Genomic DNA, 14,721 nt, shown 5'->3' with positions numbered 1-14,721 from the left:
CTTCCCAGGGGGGTTTCCCTCTCTGAGTGATACCTGCTGGTGGGTAGGGGACCTTCCAGGAGCCAGACCAGTGATGTACTGGGTGCCAGTGTTTCCTCCAGGGTTGGCCTGCAGATAAACCCCTCCTTCCTCTACACCTCAGCTCCCTACTATTCCTCCAGACACCTCTCAGAAATGTGGGGGCATCCCATTGCTGCTCCCACCCCTTCTTCTCCAAGAACCTCCAGGTACCATCCTATCTCCTGAGCATCCCACCCCACCCCACCCCCGCCTTTGGCCAGGTCCTCCCCTTCTTGGGCAGGGCTCCCCCACTCCTTTATCATCCACCCCCGTCTCTGGTTTTCCAGCTCAACCCTAGATGCCTTAGATACTAGACTAAGATGTTAGTAAAGTAATGGTATTCCAGACCTTTCTTAACTCAGTTCCAAACTTCCTTCCTTCCCACAAGGACTCATCCTCATGAATCCCTAAGAAGTGTCACACGAGTGGCACCTGTGGACCAGAACCTCCCCGACCCCCAGATACTCCTCTACCCTCCCCTTTTCTGGGCCTGTGTGCCTGTGTTTTCCTGCATAACCTTCCACACAGAGGCCTTCAGGGGCCAGGGCTTTCGTGTTAGGAAGTTTTCTTTTTCACCCGTGTAATGTCCTGCCAGCCCAGTGCCTAGCACACCGTGGGCACTCAGTTTTGAGTGAGTGAGGTTAGAGCTCTAAGACTTTCCGGATGTGGATTCTCACCATGGTGGCCATAGGAGATGCCTCCTGTGTCCTAGTCTGGGGGGAGCAGGGAGATGACCTGGTCAGCATGGGCAGGGTGATGAGTCCCTGTCTCGGGATTCACTGGGACCATCACCGAGCTCACATCATTTGGTGCCTTGAGGCATTTTCCAGTCTCACTGTGCCCCGTGGGCAGGCGAAGCTGTCCAGGCAGCTGGGCATTCATCCAGAGGACACTGGCCCTTGGCCCAGCTGTCACTTTGCCCCCCAGCTGTTCTAACAGGGTCACCTGGTACACAGCAAGGTGTGGACACAAAAGAGAGATATTTTTAGTGCTGTTTTCATAGGCAAGACAGAAGGAGCCTATTTGGTGGAAAGAATGCTGAACCTGGGATGAGGAGACCTGGATACTGTTGATTTCCATTACTGTTATTAGGACTAAGCCTGTGTTGAATATGCAGAAGTACCCAGAGCACAAAATTAGATATGCCCTTGCTTGGGGGCCTCGTGACCTGACCAGCCGCCCACACTGCCAAGGACACCAGACCTGAAGACTGCAGGTCTGCCTCGCCCTCAACTGGCCCACCCCGCCCTTGGGGCTCTCTACCACTGGGTAGGGATGAGGGTTCACGAAGCCAGCCATGCAGTTTGTGGGCTGGACTCTTCCTGGAACAGAGGGAAGCCAGCAGCTTTGATCTTTGACCTTGGCTGTTCCTGGTCCAAATGTGAGCTCCATGGCCCCTACCTCTGTCAAGAGCAGGTCTTGAAGGAGCACAGGAGCATTCCAGAAAGCGGAGCCTACCCTGTTTGATTTTCCTGAGATACCCCATGGTGAGTCTGGGGAAAGAGAGGCCCTAGCTGGCTTGGATATGGGGTTTCAGAAAAGGAAGGAAAAGAGTGACATGGAAATGACATGTGTTCAGGCCACAGGTGAGCTTGAGGACCCTGGGCAGAGAAGAGTGAGATTGAGGGATGGGTTTAGCCCACTTATGTCACTTGGTGCCAGGGACTCCCTGCCCTCATGTTACACCCACACTTCTCCATTCCGGGTCAGCTGGGCAGGCCACACATGGCCTCTCTTCTTTCCTGCATGTCCCAGGGATGAAGCTGCCAACACCGGGCTCCCGTATTTCTTGGGTTCATTCTTCAGGATTGGTTTGGAGATGGAACAGAGGTTTTCACTTTTTCACCTTTCTGATATTTCAGGGAAAAAAGCTCATAGCATCTTTCCTGTAGGAGGAGAATAAAATAACAGGCTTGAGAGATCTAAAAGAGCTTCCCTCGTGGCTCAAATGGTAAAGAGTCTGCCTGCAATGCAGGAGACCTAGGTCCTTGGTCGGGATCTCCTGGAGAAGGGACTGGCTCCCCACTCCAGTATTCTTGCCTGGAGAATTCCACAGACAGAGAAGCCTGGTGGGCTACAGTCCATGGGGTCACAAAGAGGTCAGACACGACTGAGCGACTGACACTTCACTTCACTCGAGAGATCTGAAAGCAGGACTAAGTGTTCTCCAGCTTTCTATCATCATATTGGCCTTTGGAGGAACATTCTTAACTTTTTGAGATAATTCCCAAAAAGACAATAGTCATTGCCTCCCTGCTGCCCGCTGGCACCCCACCAGAGGCAGGGGCCAGGGCTGGCAGGACCAATGGACAGGACAGCTCTTCTGACAGCCCCTAATTTGTGACTAAGCACTGATATCAGTGATGAGCAGGCTTCCTGCTGCCCTTGACCATCCTGCTGCCCACTGCATATCATCACTGACCACAAGCCTCAGCCAGTGTGGAAGGCGTGTAACCCCATCCGCATGGACTTGATTTTGTGGAGGTGGAAGTGCTGTGTCCCACTGGGATTCCTGGAGCTCAGAGTCTGGAATTGAGGGGAGGCAGCTACCCACCAGCATCCCAGTGTGGCCACAGCCCAAGTTCCAGTCCAGCCATCACTGTCCACACCCCCAACACTTGAGTGGCTCACACACGTGGTGGGCACCACGCTACAGAGCTCCAAGTTGCAGTGACCTCCAGGTCTGCCTTTCCAACCTGCTTCTTTAATTTCCCAGTTGTAAAACTGGAAGAACGTGTGATAATCATTCCAGAGAACTTTCACTTTGGCGGTGAATGTGCCCAGCTGAGCTTCTGGAGGCCAGCTCTACCTTTGTCCCAGGTTCTAACAGCTCAGCTCACAGGTGACCTGTAGCTGGCTGTCTGCCCACCATGGAGCAGCAACCCACGGGTAGAAAATCCTTTCACTGCTTGGAAAATAAGCCACCGTTACTCAGTCACTTACTCTTTCTCCTCTTTCATCTATTCATTTATTTCACTCTTTTCACTTATGTATTATTCATGTAATAAATACTCATCAGGTACTTACTGTGTCCCACGTGCTGGGCTAGCCCTGCTGCTGGGCATCTGGTGGCATCAGTTTTGTACTCCCAAGGACAAGCCATCATCCCTTGGCTGCCCTGAGTGGAGGGAAGATGGCCGCACTCTGCCCTACCTTTTTTCAGTCGAGGGCAGAGAGGCAGACTGACTTGCATTTGCTTACATAATTGCTGGACACGATTCAGAGCCAGGGCTGCTGCATAGGGCCGCACAGGCTGCGCACTGCACAACTTCAGGGCAGTTGTATAGCGAGGAATTCTGCATCTGGCTCCAGAATTAAGTCACCAGCTGTCACTGCTCGGTCCTCCAGGTGGTTTGGTTTGTTCACATCCGCCTGAGAGGTGCTACAGAGCCATTGGCAAGGGAGGCAGTGCACACCAGCAAGCTGGCCCTCCGTGGGTACCTTCCCCCACTTAATCCTGGCCAGCCCCACGGCCTCTTCAGTGAAGCGCAGTCCTCCGCCCTCGGGCCTGGCCAGGAGACTTAGTGTCCAGAGCTGGGCCCCTGTTCCTCCTCCGGCTCCCATGTGGGGCATGCGGAGCACTGCCTGCCTTCCGGGCCCCCACCCATGTGTTCTCCTCTGACTTAATGGCCTGGCACCATTCACGAGGCAAGAGGGGAGACCCACGAGGCTTTATCATTCAGGGCCATTTATCTTTGTGCAACTGGGACAGCGTGTGTCCCTGCCTTATCCTTGGCCCAGGCTGGTCTTCAGTTCAGTTCAGTCACTCAGTCCTGTCTGACTCTTTGCGACCCCATGGACTGCAGCACGCCACTGCAACCACTCAAAAAACATGCACCCATACCTACCTGCATAAAATCCAAAACAAAAAAACCCACAACAGACAACATGACAACAAACAAACAAAATGCTGAGGACCAGGTGCCCTGGTGGGGCATCTCCCCTTTTACATACCATCCCACCTGCCCTGAGACCCTTACCACCATGATCGAGTCCAGCCGTGCCGTCAACAGCACTAAGTGACAGCTGGTCCCCAGAGACCTCTGGAGGCTCCTCTGCTCCAGCAAACCCACATGGCACCCTCGTGTTTTCATTCCTGGGACAGCCTGTTGCTACAAGAAGCTCTAAACCAGGCAGCAGACAAGCTCGGGAGCTAGAGGCACGGACGTGGCTGTTAAGAACATCTCTTCCTGCTGAAGGCAGGCAGCTCCCTTCCTGGGCCTGATTCTCATCTGCAGCACTGGCCATGCCAAGTGCACAAGGCAGGAAGGAATCAGTCATGTTCCCTCAGCCTGGACAGGAGGGAACAGGGGAGGGAAGCCGAAATGTGTGTCTGTGGAGCCACAGTAAAAAATCCAAGGCAGGGTTAGACCAGGACGGAGGGTAACTCACGCCAGCCCCCACCCACACGCCGCAAAAACCCGGTGCTCTCACCCGTTTCAGAATCTCAGCATCTGTGAGGCGCTGAGTGGGGTCATGGCTGCTTGGAAACCAGATTCCTGGCTTTTTGGCAGACACACATGTTGTATTTGAATTGAAAAGGCCGTTTTCCTTTCTGATGTGTGCATGTGAGCCTGTGTGCGTGTGTGGATGTGGATGCATTCGTGCACGAGAGCTGGTGTGTGTCTGGCTTGCACCTGGGTCTCCATGTGCGAACTTTTCAGGACAGGAATGTGCGTGTCCCCATCTCCACGTGATTTGTACCACGTGTGGTGGTGAGGGTTTGGCGGATGAGAAACAGTCTCCTGTTCCCCCATGTGGGATCCATCAGCGAACCCATGTGTGTAGGTGTCTGGGACCCATGAGGATAAAGTGGGAGGTAAGCGTACACCTATGGCATCAGAGAAAATTAGGTGTCGGATAGATCACCAAGATGCTGTTCTCCACATTGACTTTGTGGCTGTTCTTGGGCGTGAGGATAGGTTTTGCTGGCCCCTCCACGTACATTTACTCAATCTCTCTGCCAAGACTGGCCCACCTGCTGGCTTTTGGGTCCAAGTCGCACCCCTGGAATAGAAAGAGGGTGCCTAGTGGTGGAATTTGCAGTCTTGGTCTCGTTAGCTCCAAGACCTCAGAGTCAAGCAAAGAGTACATGACACTGGTGATGCCCTTGCATTTGCTTAGTATGTTCTTAAGTGTCCTCACGTGCCTTTTTTTTAATACTTATTTTTGGCTGTGCTGGGTCTTCATTGTGTAGGCTTTCTCTAGTTGCGGTGCAGAGGTTTCTCCTTGCAGTCGCTTCTCCTGTTGCAGAGCAGAGGCCCTAGGATGCCCGGGCTTCAGTAGGTGTGGCATGTGGGCTCGGTATTTGCAGTTTCTAGACTCTAGGGCACAAGCTCAGTAGCTGTGGTGTACTGGGCTTAGCTGTTCCACGGCAGAGTGAGATCTTCCCACATCAGGAGTCAAACCCGTGTCTTCTGCTTTGGTGGGATGATTCTTTACCACTGAGCCTCCAGGGAAGCCCCCTGCCTTCTTCATTCAATAAGCATTGACTTCTTGCTGATGTGGCCACCCACCAGGAACACGTGGGCAGTGGAGGGGACGTTATTCCTATGTCTGTTACATAGTTTTGTTGGGCTGAGAACCAGACCTGGGAATCAGGATCCCCCTGTGCTTCTGCACCCCTCCTCTGGGAGCATCTGCGAGCACCTGTCTTCGGATGCACCCTGAGGTGGTGCCATGCGCTTGCCTGCACAGGGGTCCTCAGGGTCCCATGGGAGGGGCCCAAGGGCCTGTCTGAGATGGAACTGTTCCCCCTACAGAGTGGCGACAAGGAAGCGGGGCGAGGATGATCCTGCAGGATGAAGACATCACCACTAAGATTGAGAATGACTGGAAGAGACTCAACACCCTGGCACATTACCAGGTGAGGGGACCATGGATGGGAAGGGGCTAGCAAGCTAGGCAGCCAGGTCCCTGGGGGTCTCTGTCAGTGAATAACAGGGTCGTCCTGAGGCTCTTACCAAGCCCTAAACCCACTTCTTCACCAGCACTTTGTGTGCCCTTAGTGACCCAGGGAAAACATGGCCCCCCAGGACACCCTGACCTTCCTGGAGATAGCATGCTGGGTGTGCGCTTCCTGCAGGGCATGGGCAAAGACCCTGAGCAAAAGCCTTTCTTAGGTGAGCCCTGGAGTTTAAGGCTGGGTGCTCTCCCAGGGAAGCATAAGGACAGAGGGTGCTGGTGAGAGGCTCTTGCCCGAGTCACTCCAAGAGTGAGCCCCACCATGGACTACAATTCTATATTCAGATCTGTCCTGTTTCATCAAAGGAAAACTGACAGCCTCCTCCATCCCCTGGTTCTCGGTGTGGCCCTGATTGTCCCCAAGGACCACGTTCATCCTGACTGGGTGGCAGTTTCTGTGACCAGGCCCTTACCTGCCTTTCCCCGGTAGGTGCCAGATGGTTCTGTGGTGGCCTTAGTGTCCAAGCAAGTGACAGCCTACAATGCAGTGAACAACTCCACTGTCTCCAGGACCTCAGCGAGTAAATACGGTGAGTTCATCAAATCTTTCTGGGGAAGAAAGGATGCCCCCTGAGCAGCTGTGGTCACCATGGCAGCACTTCTGGAAGATAGTGAGTGCCAGGGATAGGGAGTGGGGAGGGATGGGGGGACTCAGGCAGGCTGGCCCCCAGAAAGGAACACTGTACCCAAAAGAAGGTTCCTGGTTCTGAGCAGGGACTCTGATGCAGGAGCTTCATCCCTGGAAATAAGAAGAAAGTCTAACCTTCCTGAGCATCCTACAGTCTCTAAGATGCTTCCATGTTTATGATAACTCATTATCAAACGTCAGGTTCATAATAATCAGTGAATTAAATAATTATTATTTCCCCCATTATGCAGATTAGCAAATGATAACTCCAGTGCACAGAGGCTAAATGATGTGTAAAGGTCACACACTATGAAGCAGTTGAGGGAAGGCACAGACCCAGGTCTCTGCTCCTCGGGGTGGGGAGAAGGGCGCCAGAGGTGGGCTGGACGCCCTGGTACCTTCTTACCAGCAAAACTGGCTGAAAAAGCCACCAGCTTCGTGAGACGGTTCTGGGAAATAGAAGACAACACACAATGGTGCCTGCACACAGTGGGACCTGCCTCTTCTTTTCCTGCTCGGCACTCATCTCACCACACCTCACGTTGCAGCAAATAAATGGTCCAGGTGAGAGAGGCAGGTGAAGGTACACAAATGGCAGGGTGATCACTCAGCTGGTCAGTCACCGGTTAAGGGAAACAGGGTCCCAGCTCTTTCAGGAGCGCGTGCTAAGTCGCTTCAGTCTGACTATACGACGCTATGGACTGGAGCCCGCCAGGCTCCTCTGTCCATGGGATTCTCCAGGCAAGGGTACTGGAGTGTGTTGCCATGCCCTCCTCCAGAGAATCTTCTCGATCCATCCAGGGATAGAACCTGTGTCTCCAGCATTGGCAAGTGGGTTCTTTACCACTGACGCCACAGGGGAAGGCCCCCTCCCCGCCACCACCACCCCGAGCTCTTTCATTGCTACTTAATTGGTGACACAGAACACATCCTGAGACTTGAGAGCTCTTACAAGGAAAATACAAAAAGAGACAAGCTTGTATTTTTTACAAATTGAATCATAAGGGCTGGAGAGATGCAAGTACAAGAGGGAAAGGAATCCAATTGGGTGGACAAGACACAGAGAATTTCCTGGAGGCGGTAGAAAAGATGTTCCAGTTTCAGGAATGGACCGAAGCGCCTCCAAAGGCAAGAAGGATCAGAGTTGGCCTCAGCTGGAGCCGAGGTGTATCATAAACAATAGGCTGGAAGGCTGGGTAGCCTTACCCACCTGGGGTCCTTGCATTGGCAGAAAACATGATCCGGTACACGGGCAGCCCCGACAGCCTCCGTTCGCGCACACCAATGATCACCCCTGACCTGGAGAGCGGAGTCAAGATGTGGCACCTGGTGAAGAACCATGAGCACGGGGACCAGAAGGAGGGGGACCGGGGGAGCAAGATGGTGTCTGAAATCTATCTGACACGACTGCTGGCCACTAAGGTACAGGACGTCAGCCAGGGTGTGGGGTGCGGGTGGGTTATGAGGTGGGGTGTCATCACCCCACAGAAATGTCAGAGCTGGCAAATACCTAGCATCTGTGCTGGCGCCACCCAAACCCCCACCTCAGTCATCCATCCATGCAGGCCCTGCTTATCAGCCTAATCTACAGAACCTCAGCATCCTTCTCAACCCAGTCCTGCAGCCAGCCCCTCCCATACATCCAGGCTGGTATGCAGTCTGAAGTCTCGATTCCATCCCTTCTCTTATGGCTATGGCTAAGTCACTTCAGTTATGTCTGACTCTGTGCGACCCCATAGACAGCAGCCCACCAGGCTCCCCCATCCCTGGGATTCTCCAGGCAAGAACACTGGAGTGGGTTGCCATTTCCTTCTTCAATGCATGAAAGTGAAAAGTGAAGTGAAGTCGCTCAGTCGTGTCTGACTCTTAGCGACCCCATGGACTGCAGCCTACCAGGCTCTTCTGCCCATGGGATTTTCCAGGCAAGAGTACTGGAGTGGGGTGCCATTGCCTTCTCCAATCCCTTCTCTTGCCCTTGTTCAAATAGAGAGACACTAGCCATGTGCATTCCTGGTCCTCTGCCATGCCTTCTGGAAGACTGGCTATATATCTCTGGGGTGTCATATACAGTCTCTAGTGGTGGAAACTGCAGCCCCATCAGTGACTTTGCAGGCCCCCTTTCTACTCCTGGTTCTGGGGACCCTGTGTGCCTACAGTTAGTCCCTCAAGGCCCGAGACTGGCCCCAGCTCTGCTCTCTGTGGATCCAAATGAGTAAACTGCTCATTAGCTGACGTGAGTAATGCCCGAAAAGAACCAGCAGATTGTGCTTCTCTGCTCTGACCGAGTGAGTTGTTCATTAGCATTTGTGAAAAGTGCTAAAATAACACCGCCGAAGGGTGTTAAAACCAAACCGCGGTGTTGGCAGAGGGAGGCTTCCTTAGGTCCAGTCATCAGTGTTGTATCTATTTTCCACGTGCCGGGGAAATGGAAAGCTGCTCCGAGACAGATGAGAGCGGGCAGGAGGAGGGTGCAGATTCTTTGCACGTGCTTATGCGATTTTACCCAAGCAGGCCTGGCTGTGTGCTGGCCTCCCCTCCCCTCCGCCATCTGGGAGGCCGGGCGATCATACAGCCCCGTCCTCAGAGCTCTCAGGGCGGGCGAACTGTGAACTTGGTCCCCTCCGCAGGGCACGCTGCAGAAGTTCGTGGACGACCTGTTCGAGACCATCTTCAGCACGGCGCACCGTGGTTCGGCCCTGCCCCTGGCCATCAAGTACATGTTCGACTTTCTGGACGAGCAGGCGGACAAGCACGGCATCCACGACCCGCACGTCCGCCACACCTGGAAGAGCAATTGGTGAGTGAAGGGCAAGCGGAAGCCGCACGGGAAGAGGCCACCCCCGAGTTGATGGTCGGCCTTGGAGACAAGCAGAAGGGGCCAGCCTGCTTTCCCCGCTGCGGCAGCTCTGCGCAGGCGCTCTGTGGGGCTCCACCTCCTTCCCGTCCTTTTGGGTGTTCACTTCCTCTCTCCCTTCGCTCAGTGGAGTCGTCCATCTTTGTCATCGGTTCTTTCAGTCAACAAACATTAAACCAACTAAATGAGCAAACATGAGCATGCCAGATGTCACAGCCAGGTCGCTCTCACATCCTGGTCCCTCCCCTCTGCCTGATATCATGCTGGACCCTGAGTCTGCAAAGACTCGGGTCGTGCCTTCTGCTCTCCGAGGGCTGACAGGAGGGCAGCTGTTTGAATAGAGGGGCACATGTGAGGATGTGGGATGCGTGTGCACAGCCGGGCTGTAGACAGGCAGGAGCTCACAGAGACTCTTAAATGGAGTTTGGAGCACAGCTAGGAGTCACCTAGGTGAACATGGGAGTCTTTCCAGTCCATTCAAGACATGGTTTTCCCTTTCCAGAATTCCCTTTGGGGAAGGGACTGTCCCATAACTAGGGTGTCATTGAGACGAGGGGAGCCTCTAACTCTTAAATGACACTCTAGGTGTCTCATCACGGTCCCCTCTCTCCTTTAGCCTTTATCCGCCTTTCCCTTCGTTCGTGTGTCGGTTGTTTCACTGAGACTGCAAGGTCAGACATCAGTATGCAGCTCTCGTGGCGGTATCTTGCACAGAGCTGGGACTCAATAAATATTGATGGAGATGCAGAGCCAAGATGGTCTCTACTTGAGAGTTCCACCTAGGGTAAAGCCGTCTTATATTTAGTCCCTTTAGTTCCAGAATCGCCTCCCAGTAGCTTTTACACAGTCCCTGTCCTAGGGTGTTCTTGCCCAGCCCATTCTTTCAGAGTAGCACCTGCCAACTGCCAGGATTGACATGGTACTAGAGCTCAGCCAGTCACCCTGACAGCCCAGGGTCCCAAATCAAAACCCGGATCTAGGCAGAAGTCAGCCTGGGGCACTGAAATGTTATTCAGGGTAGGATGCTCTGGCTTCCTCTCTCCCCTGAACAATAGTGCATCTCCACTAAAGTTGGAAAGTCAGGCAGGAACAGTTTTGGACCGTAAAACGGAAGAGTAGGGTTGCTCCCACGGTAATTCAGGGTACATTGTGGAGTTCTTGTGACCTTTTGGAAATAAGACAGTTAGACTCTGGATCCCATCTAGTCCAGCACTGGGTGAAGGCTGCTCCCTCTTCTGAAAGGCTTGCAGGTCTGGCCTTTTCCAGTGACTGCCCATAGGTAAGACTGCATTTGAGGGCTTCCCTGGTGGTCCAGTGGTTAAGACTCTGCACTCCCAATGCAGGGGGCATGGATATGATCCTCAGACCGGGGACTAAGATCCTACATTCCACGTGACATGGCCAGAAAAAAAAAAAAGAAGGATTGCATTTGACTCTGCACACCTTTACAGAATGACTCTGCAGAGCTGTTCCAAGGGCATGTCCCTGACCCACCTAATCTGCTTCTCTCTGCCACTGAGTCTTCCTTCCTACCACCTGAGTTGAATGCCTGCAGCCTTCAGAATACAAGGAATGCCCTGTCCAGACCTTATCCTGGGAGAGCTGCTCTTTCCAGACCATGCCCTTGTAACCTTTACAAGTGCATCCCCTGAAATGGTATCTAAATGAGCATACACCTTCCACTGGGCTAAATCCACCTCCAAGATCCAATAAAGTCCTTGGGGGAGAGGGCAGAGTCTTCCTTCCCTCCAGCTCTTCCAAGTGCCAGCTGTTCTCAGAAAGAGCTCCGGTCCCAGTGAAGGGCAGTCAGGCAGGAGTACCAACTCTCAGGTCCTCTCACCAGAGAACACACTTCCCCGACCCTGACCATGGCCACCTGTGCAAGACTCAGTCAGTCCAGGAATTATGAGATCTACAAACTGACTTAGGGTCCATTGTTGCTGATTGGAAAGAGATTGTTTCCTTATTCCTGGCCAAAGTTGTAGCTCACCCTCTCCCCTGCCCCCTTCCTCCTCATCCCCCTGCCTTTTCTCTTTTAAATAAACCTCCTGCTCATTTAGCCTGAGTGGCTGCAATCAACCAGAGATTAGTGCCACCACTAATGTTAATAATATGCTAATATTTCATTAGGCAGGAGCTGCTGTGGTTTCCCTGTTTGATTTGCCCGTCAGCACAACTGGCTGAAGGAAGGAGAGTGTTGGAAAGAAACATCCATGTGGCAAGTGTGGGCTCCAGGGTCCCTCTCCGTGTTGAACTTCGGGAAGCAGGAAGATGTGACTGGAGGTTTCATCATTTGGGCAGCCCTGCATCCAGGGCTCTAAGCCCAGCTCTCAGGGTCTCCCCTGGGCAGCTGCAGTGACCCTGACTTTCCCCCGAGTGTCAGAACTTTTACCATCCCTTTATTTGCTCTTTGGATTTCCCAGGATGAAACGAGGGCCACTTAACATTGTTAGACCTCAGTGCTGGCTCCAGAGCACACTTCGTAGGAACTTAATAAATACTTGTTGACTGATTGGCAGTCTTGAACATGAGGTCTTACTGTATTTTAGCATTTGTTTTATGTATATGCTGGCTGCTGGGAGATACAACGAATATAGAAATCTTGTTCTTGCTGGGTTGAAATAATGTAATTCAAAAGACTTTTAGTTCTAAGAAGCAAGCCAGACACATAGGAACATTAGGACTGTTACCAACTATTACCAACCGTGAGAACAGCAACCAAAACAACAATAAAACATCAGGGCACATGGCAGGAGGTGAGGAGGTGGGGGCAGAGGGAGGGAAATAAGTGATCCCTTGCTGGGTGCCATCCCACTTCCTGATCTACGTCTCCATAGGTTGGATGGCAGTTGCCGGATCAGAGAGGCAGTGGAATGCAGTCACAGAGGGGCACGTGGGCAGGCTTTACCCAATGCCCCAGGATCCTTTCTAGCAATAGCTAGAGGGTTTATGGTTCCCAGACTGCACTGCACGTTTCGTGTCATTTGTTGAATTGATTCCCCTTTGGAGGTTCCTTCCTCCTTTTCCTTGCCCTCTTCCTCCAGGCTTCATTCAGCTAAAGAACACCTCTGTATCTTTAAAACAGAGACCATTCAGCGCAGTCCCCTCTGTGAAGACTTTCTGGACTTCCGGACACGTCCCTCTGGGTCGCTTTGATCACACCAACTTGGGTCTTAAACTGGACCCCTCCATCCTCTGGGTCCAGCACCTAAAATTCTTGATTGAGTGCCTGACCTCCCCATGAGCCCACTAGAATGCAGGCTTCTCAAGGACCAGGGATAGGTCTTATTCACGCTGTACCCACAGCTGCTAGCATGGCTCTTGGTATAGAGTAGGTGCTGACTGGAAGAAAGGGAGAGGAAGGAGAGGACATAACGGGGCAGGTGGGAGCCAGAAGTGGGGTTTGTTCAGCTTGCCAGCTTGGAGATGAGAATCAGTAAGTTTTGCTTGAACTGTCTAGTGCCAGGGCCCTCACCATGTAAAAACAAATTGATTAGGTCAGGCGGGGAGGAAGAGTGTGGCTTCTTCCACATGTTACTGTGAGGGCAGAGAATAATAAATAGCCTAGGTTCCAGGCTAGTTAAGATTTGCCAACCAGATATGTTTTGTATCTAACATGGGGGCAGACAGTGGAAGAGAGAGTTAGACATTCCACTTTCTAGCACCTGTCATGACTGCTTCGAACCCCAAAGCCTTGTGCTCTCAGGGCCACTGGGGAGTCCTACAGTACGGGCTGGGCATCGAGACCTCCAGTGCCCATCAACACTGTATCTCTGAATGGACTGTTCAACACTGCTGATCTCCAGCTCCCCAGAAGGTGAACTGATAGCATGGAGAAGGGCCCATCAGAAGGCTTGCTTCCCAGCCTTTTGTCTGCCTCCAAGGACCTCTCTGGGTCAGTGTCCAGCTCTCCCACCCCATCTCCCTTGACCATCTGCCTCTTCCCTCTACACAGCCTGCCCCTGCGGTTTTGGGTCAACATGATCAAGAACCCCCAATTCGTGTTTGACATCCACAAGAACAGCATCACCGACGCCTGCCTCTCCGTGGTGGCCCAGACCTTCATGGACTCGTGCTCCACATCAGAGCACCGGCTGGGCAAGGACTCCCCCTCCAACAAGCTGCTCTATGCCAAGGACATCCCCAGCTACAAGAACTGGGTGGAGAGGTGAGTGCTGGCCCAGGGAGCTCAGGCAGGACCCTGGCTGCAGCAGGCAATTCTCTGGGGGTGTGTAGGGGGGCCCCCTTCCCCTCTGCAGGGGGTGGAGCTTGCAGGCTGGTCCTTGCACCAAACCCCATCCTGCACTGGGACACCCACAGCCCGAGAACCCGATGTTGTCAGTCAAAACAAGAATGGGACATGGCTAGAAGTTGCCACGGTGCTCTGCTCCCCTGAGTGGAGGACCCAGATCTTCCTAGACCCAAGGAAGAAGTACAGTCCACTGTTCTAACGCTCACCGAAAAAAGAAAAACAAAAAAGACTTCAAGGGACTGAATAACATCTTGCCACAGACAGACTAGAGTCCTGTCCATCTGGCAGTTCTTCCAGTGTCCAGTGGGGATGTCATGGTAACCCTGAAGAGCTTCTTGCTGTCCCAGTCCCTTGATGCTCAGGCGATGAGCTCTAGATGCTTCAGGCCCTGATCTAATCCAGCCTCAGCTGTGCACCTGTGTGTGTGGCGGGGAGGGCACCTGTATGCCATTAAGCTGGGTTCCTCTTGGCACAAAGCTAACTCACGATAAACAACATTCATGGTTTGTCTGGGTCGTATCAGCTCCGTATGCCAAGCACCTGAGCTAGACAACCAGCTGAAAGTCTATTTATTTATTCATCACAGCAGCACTGGAATATAAGAGGACAGGCTTTATAACCTCATTCTGTGCCTGTGAAGGTGAAGTATACATATAGAATGGCTGAGTAATCAGTCCAAGATGACTTATGTGGCCAAGAGAAAAGTAGATCCCCAAATTCAACTGACTCCCAAATCTCCTTTCTACCATTTACGATCCTTTTAGACAGGGCCTGTGCCAACCCATATGGTGTCCATGTGAATTAAGGAAGGTGCTCCTTCCTACCAGAGGATGTGGCCCCAGGCCAGAATGTGTGGTTTGTTGAGTGACAGGCTGACTGTCTGCCCTAGCTCACCCCCACCTTTGTGCAGTGAACAGCTTGCGCAACTCTCCATGGCGATTCTGAGTTTAGAGTCCCTTTCTC

General features: G+C 52.8%; 1 protein-coding gene across 2 annotated transcripts in view; it reads left to right on the top strand.

Moving 5' to 3' along the window:
• Positions 1–14,721, top strand: part of PLXNA4 (plexin A4) — a 481,037-nt gene that overhangs the window by 450,779 nt on the left and 15,537 nt on the right. For both annotated transcript variants that reach the window (XM_006047726.4, XM_025291543.3), the window contains 5 exons: positions 5,823–5,926; positions 6,455–6,554; positions 7,884–8,074; positions 9,280–9,449; positions 13,462–13,674. In XM_006047726.4, coding sequence (XP_006047788.2) covers positions 5,823–5,926; positions 6,455–6,554; positions 7,884–8,074; positions 9,280–9,449; positions 13,462–13,674 — 778 coding nt within the window. The remainder of the gene's footprint in view (positions 1–5,822; positions 5,927–6,454; positions 6,555–7,883; positions 8,075–9,279; positions 9,450–13,461; positions 13,675–14,721) is intronic.

Source organism: Bubalus bubalis, chromosome 8, assembly GCF_019923935.1.
Source record: "Bubalus bubalis isolate 160015118507 breed Murrah chromosome 8, NDDB_SH_1, whole genome shotgun sequence".
NCBI lineage: Eukaryota > Metazoa > Chordata > Mammalia > Artiodactyla > Bovidae > Bubalus > Bubalus bubalis.
Note: the sequence above shows the minus strand (reverse complement) of the source record. Positions and strands in the feature narration are given on the sequence as shown.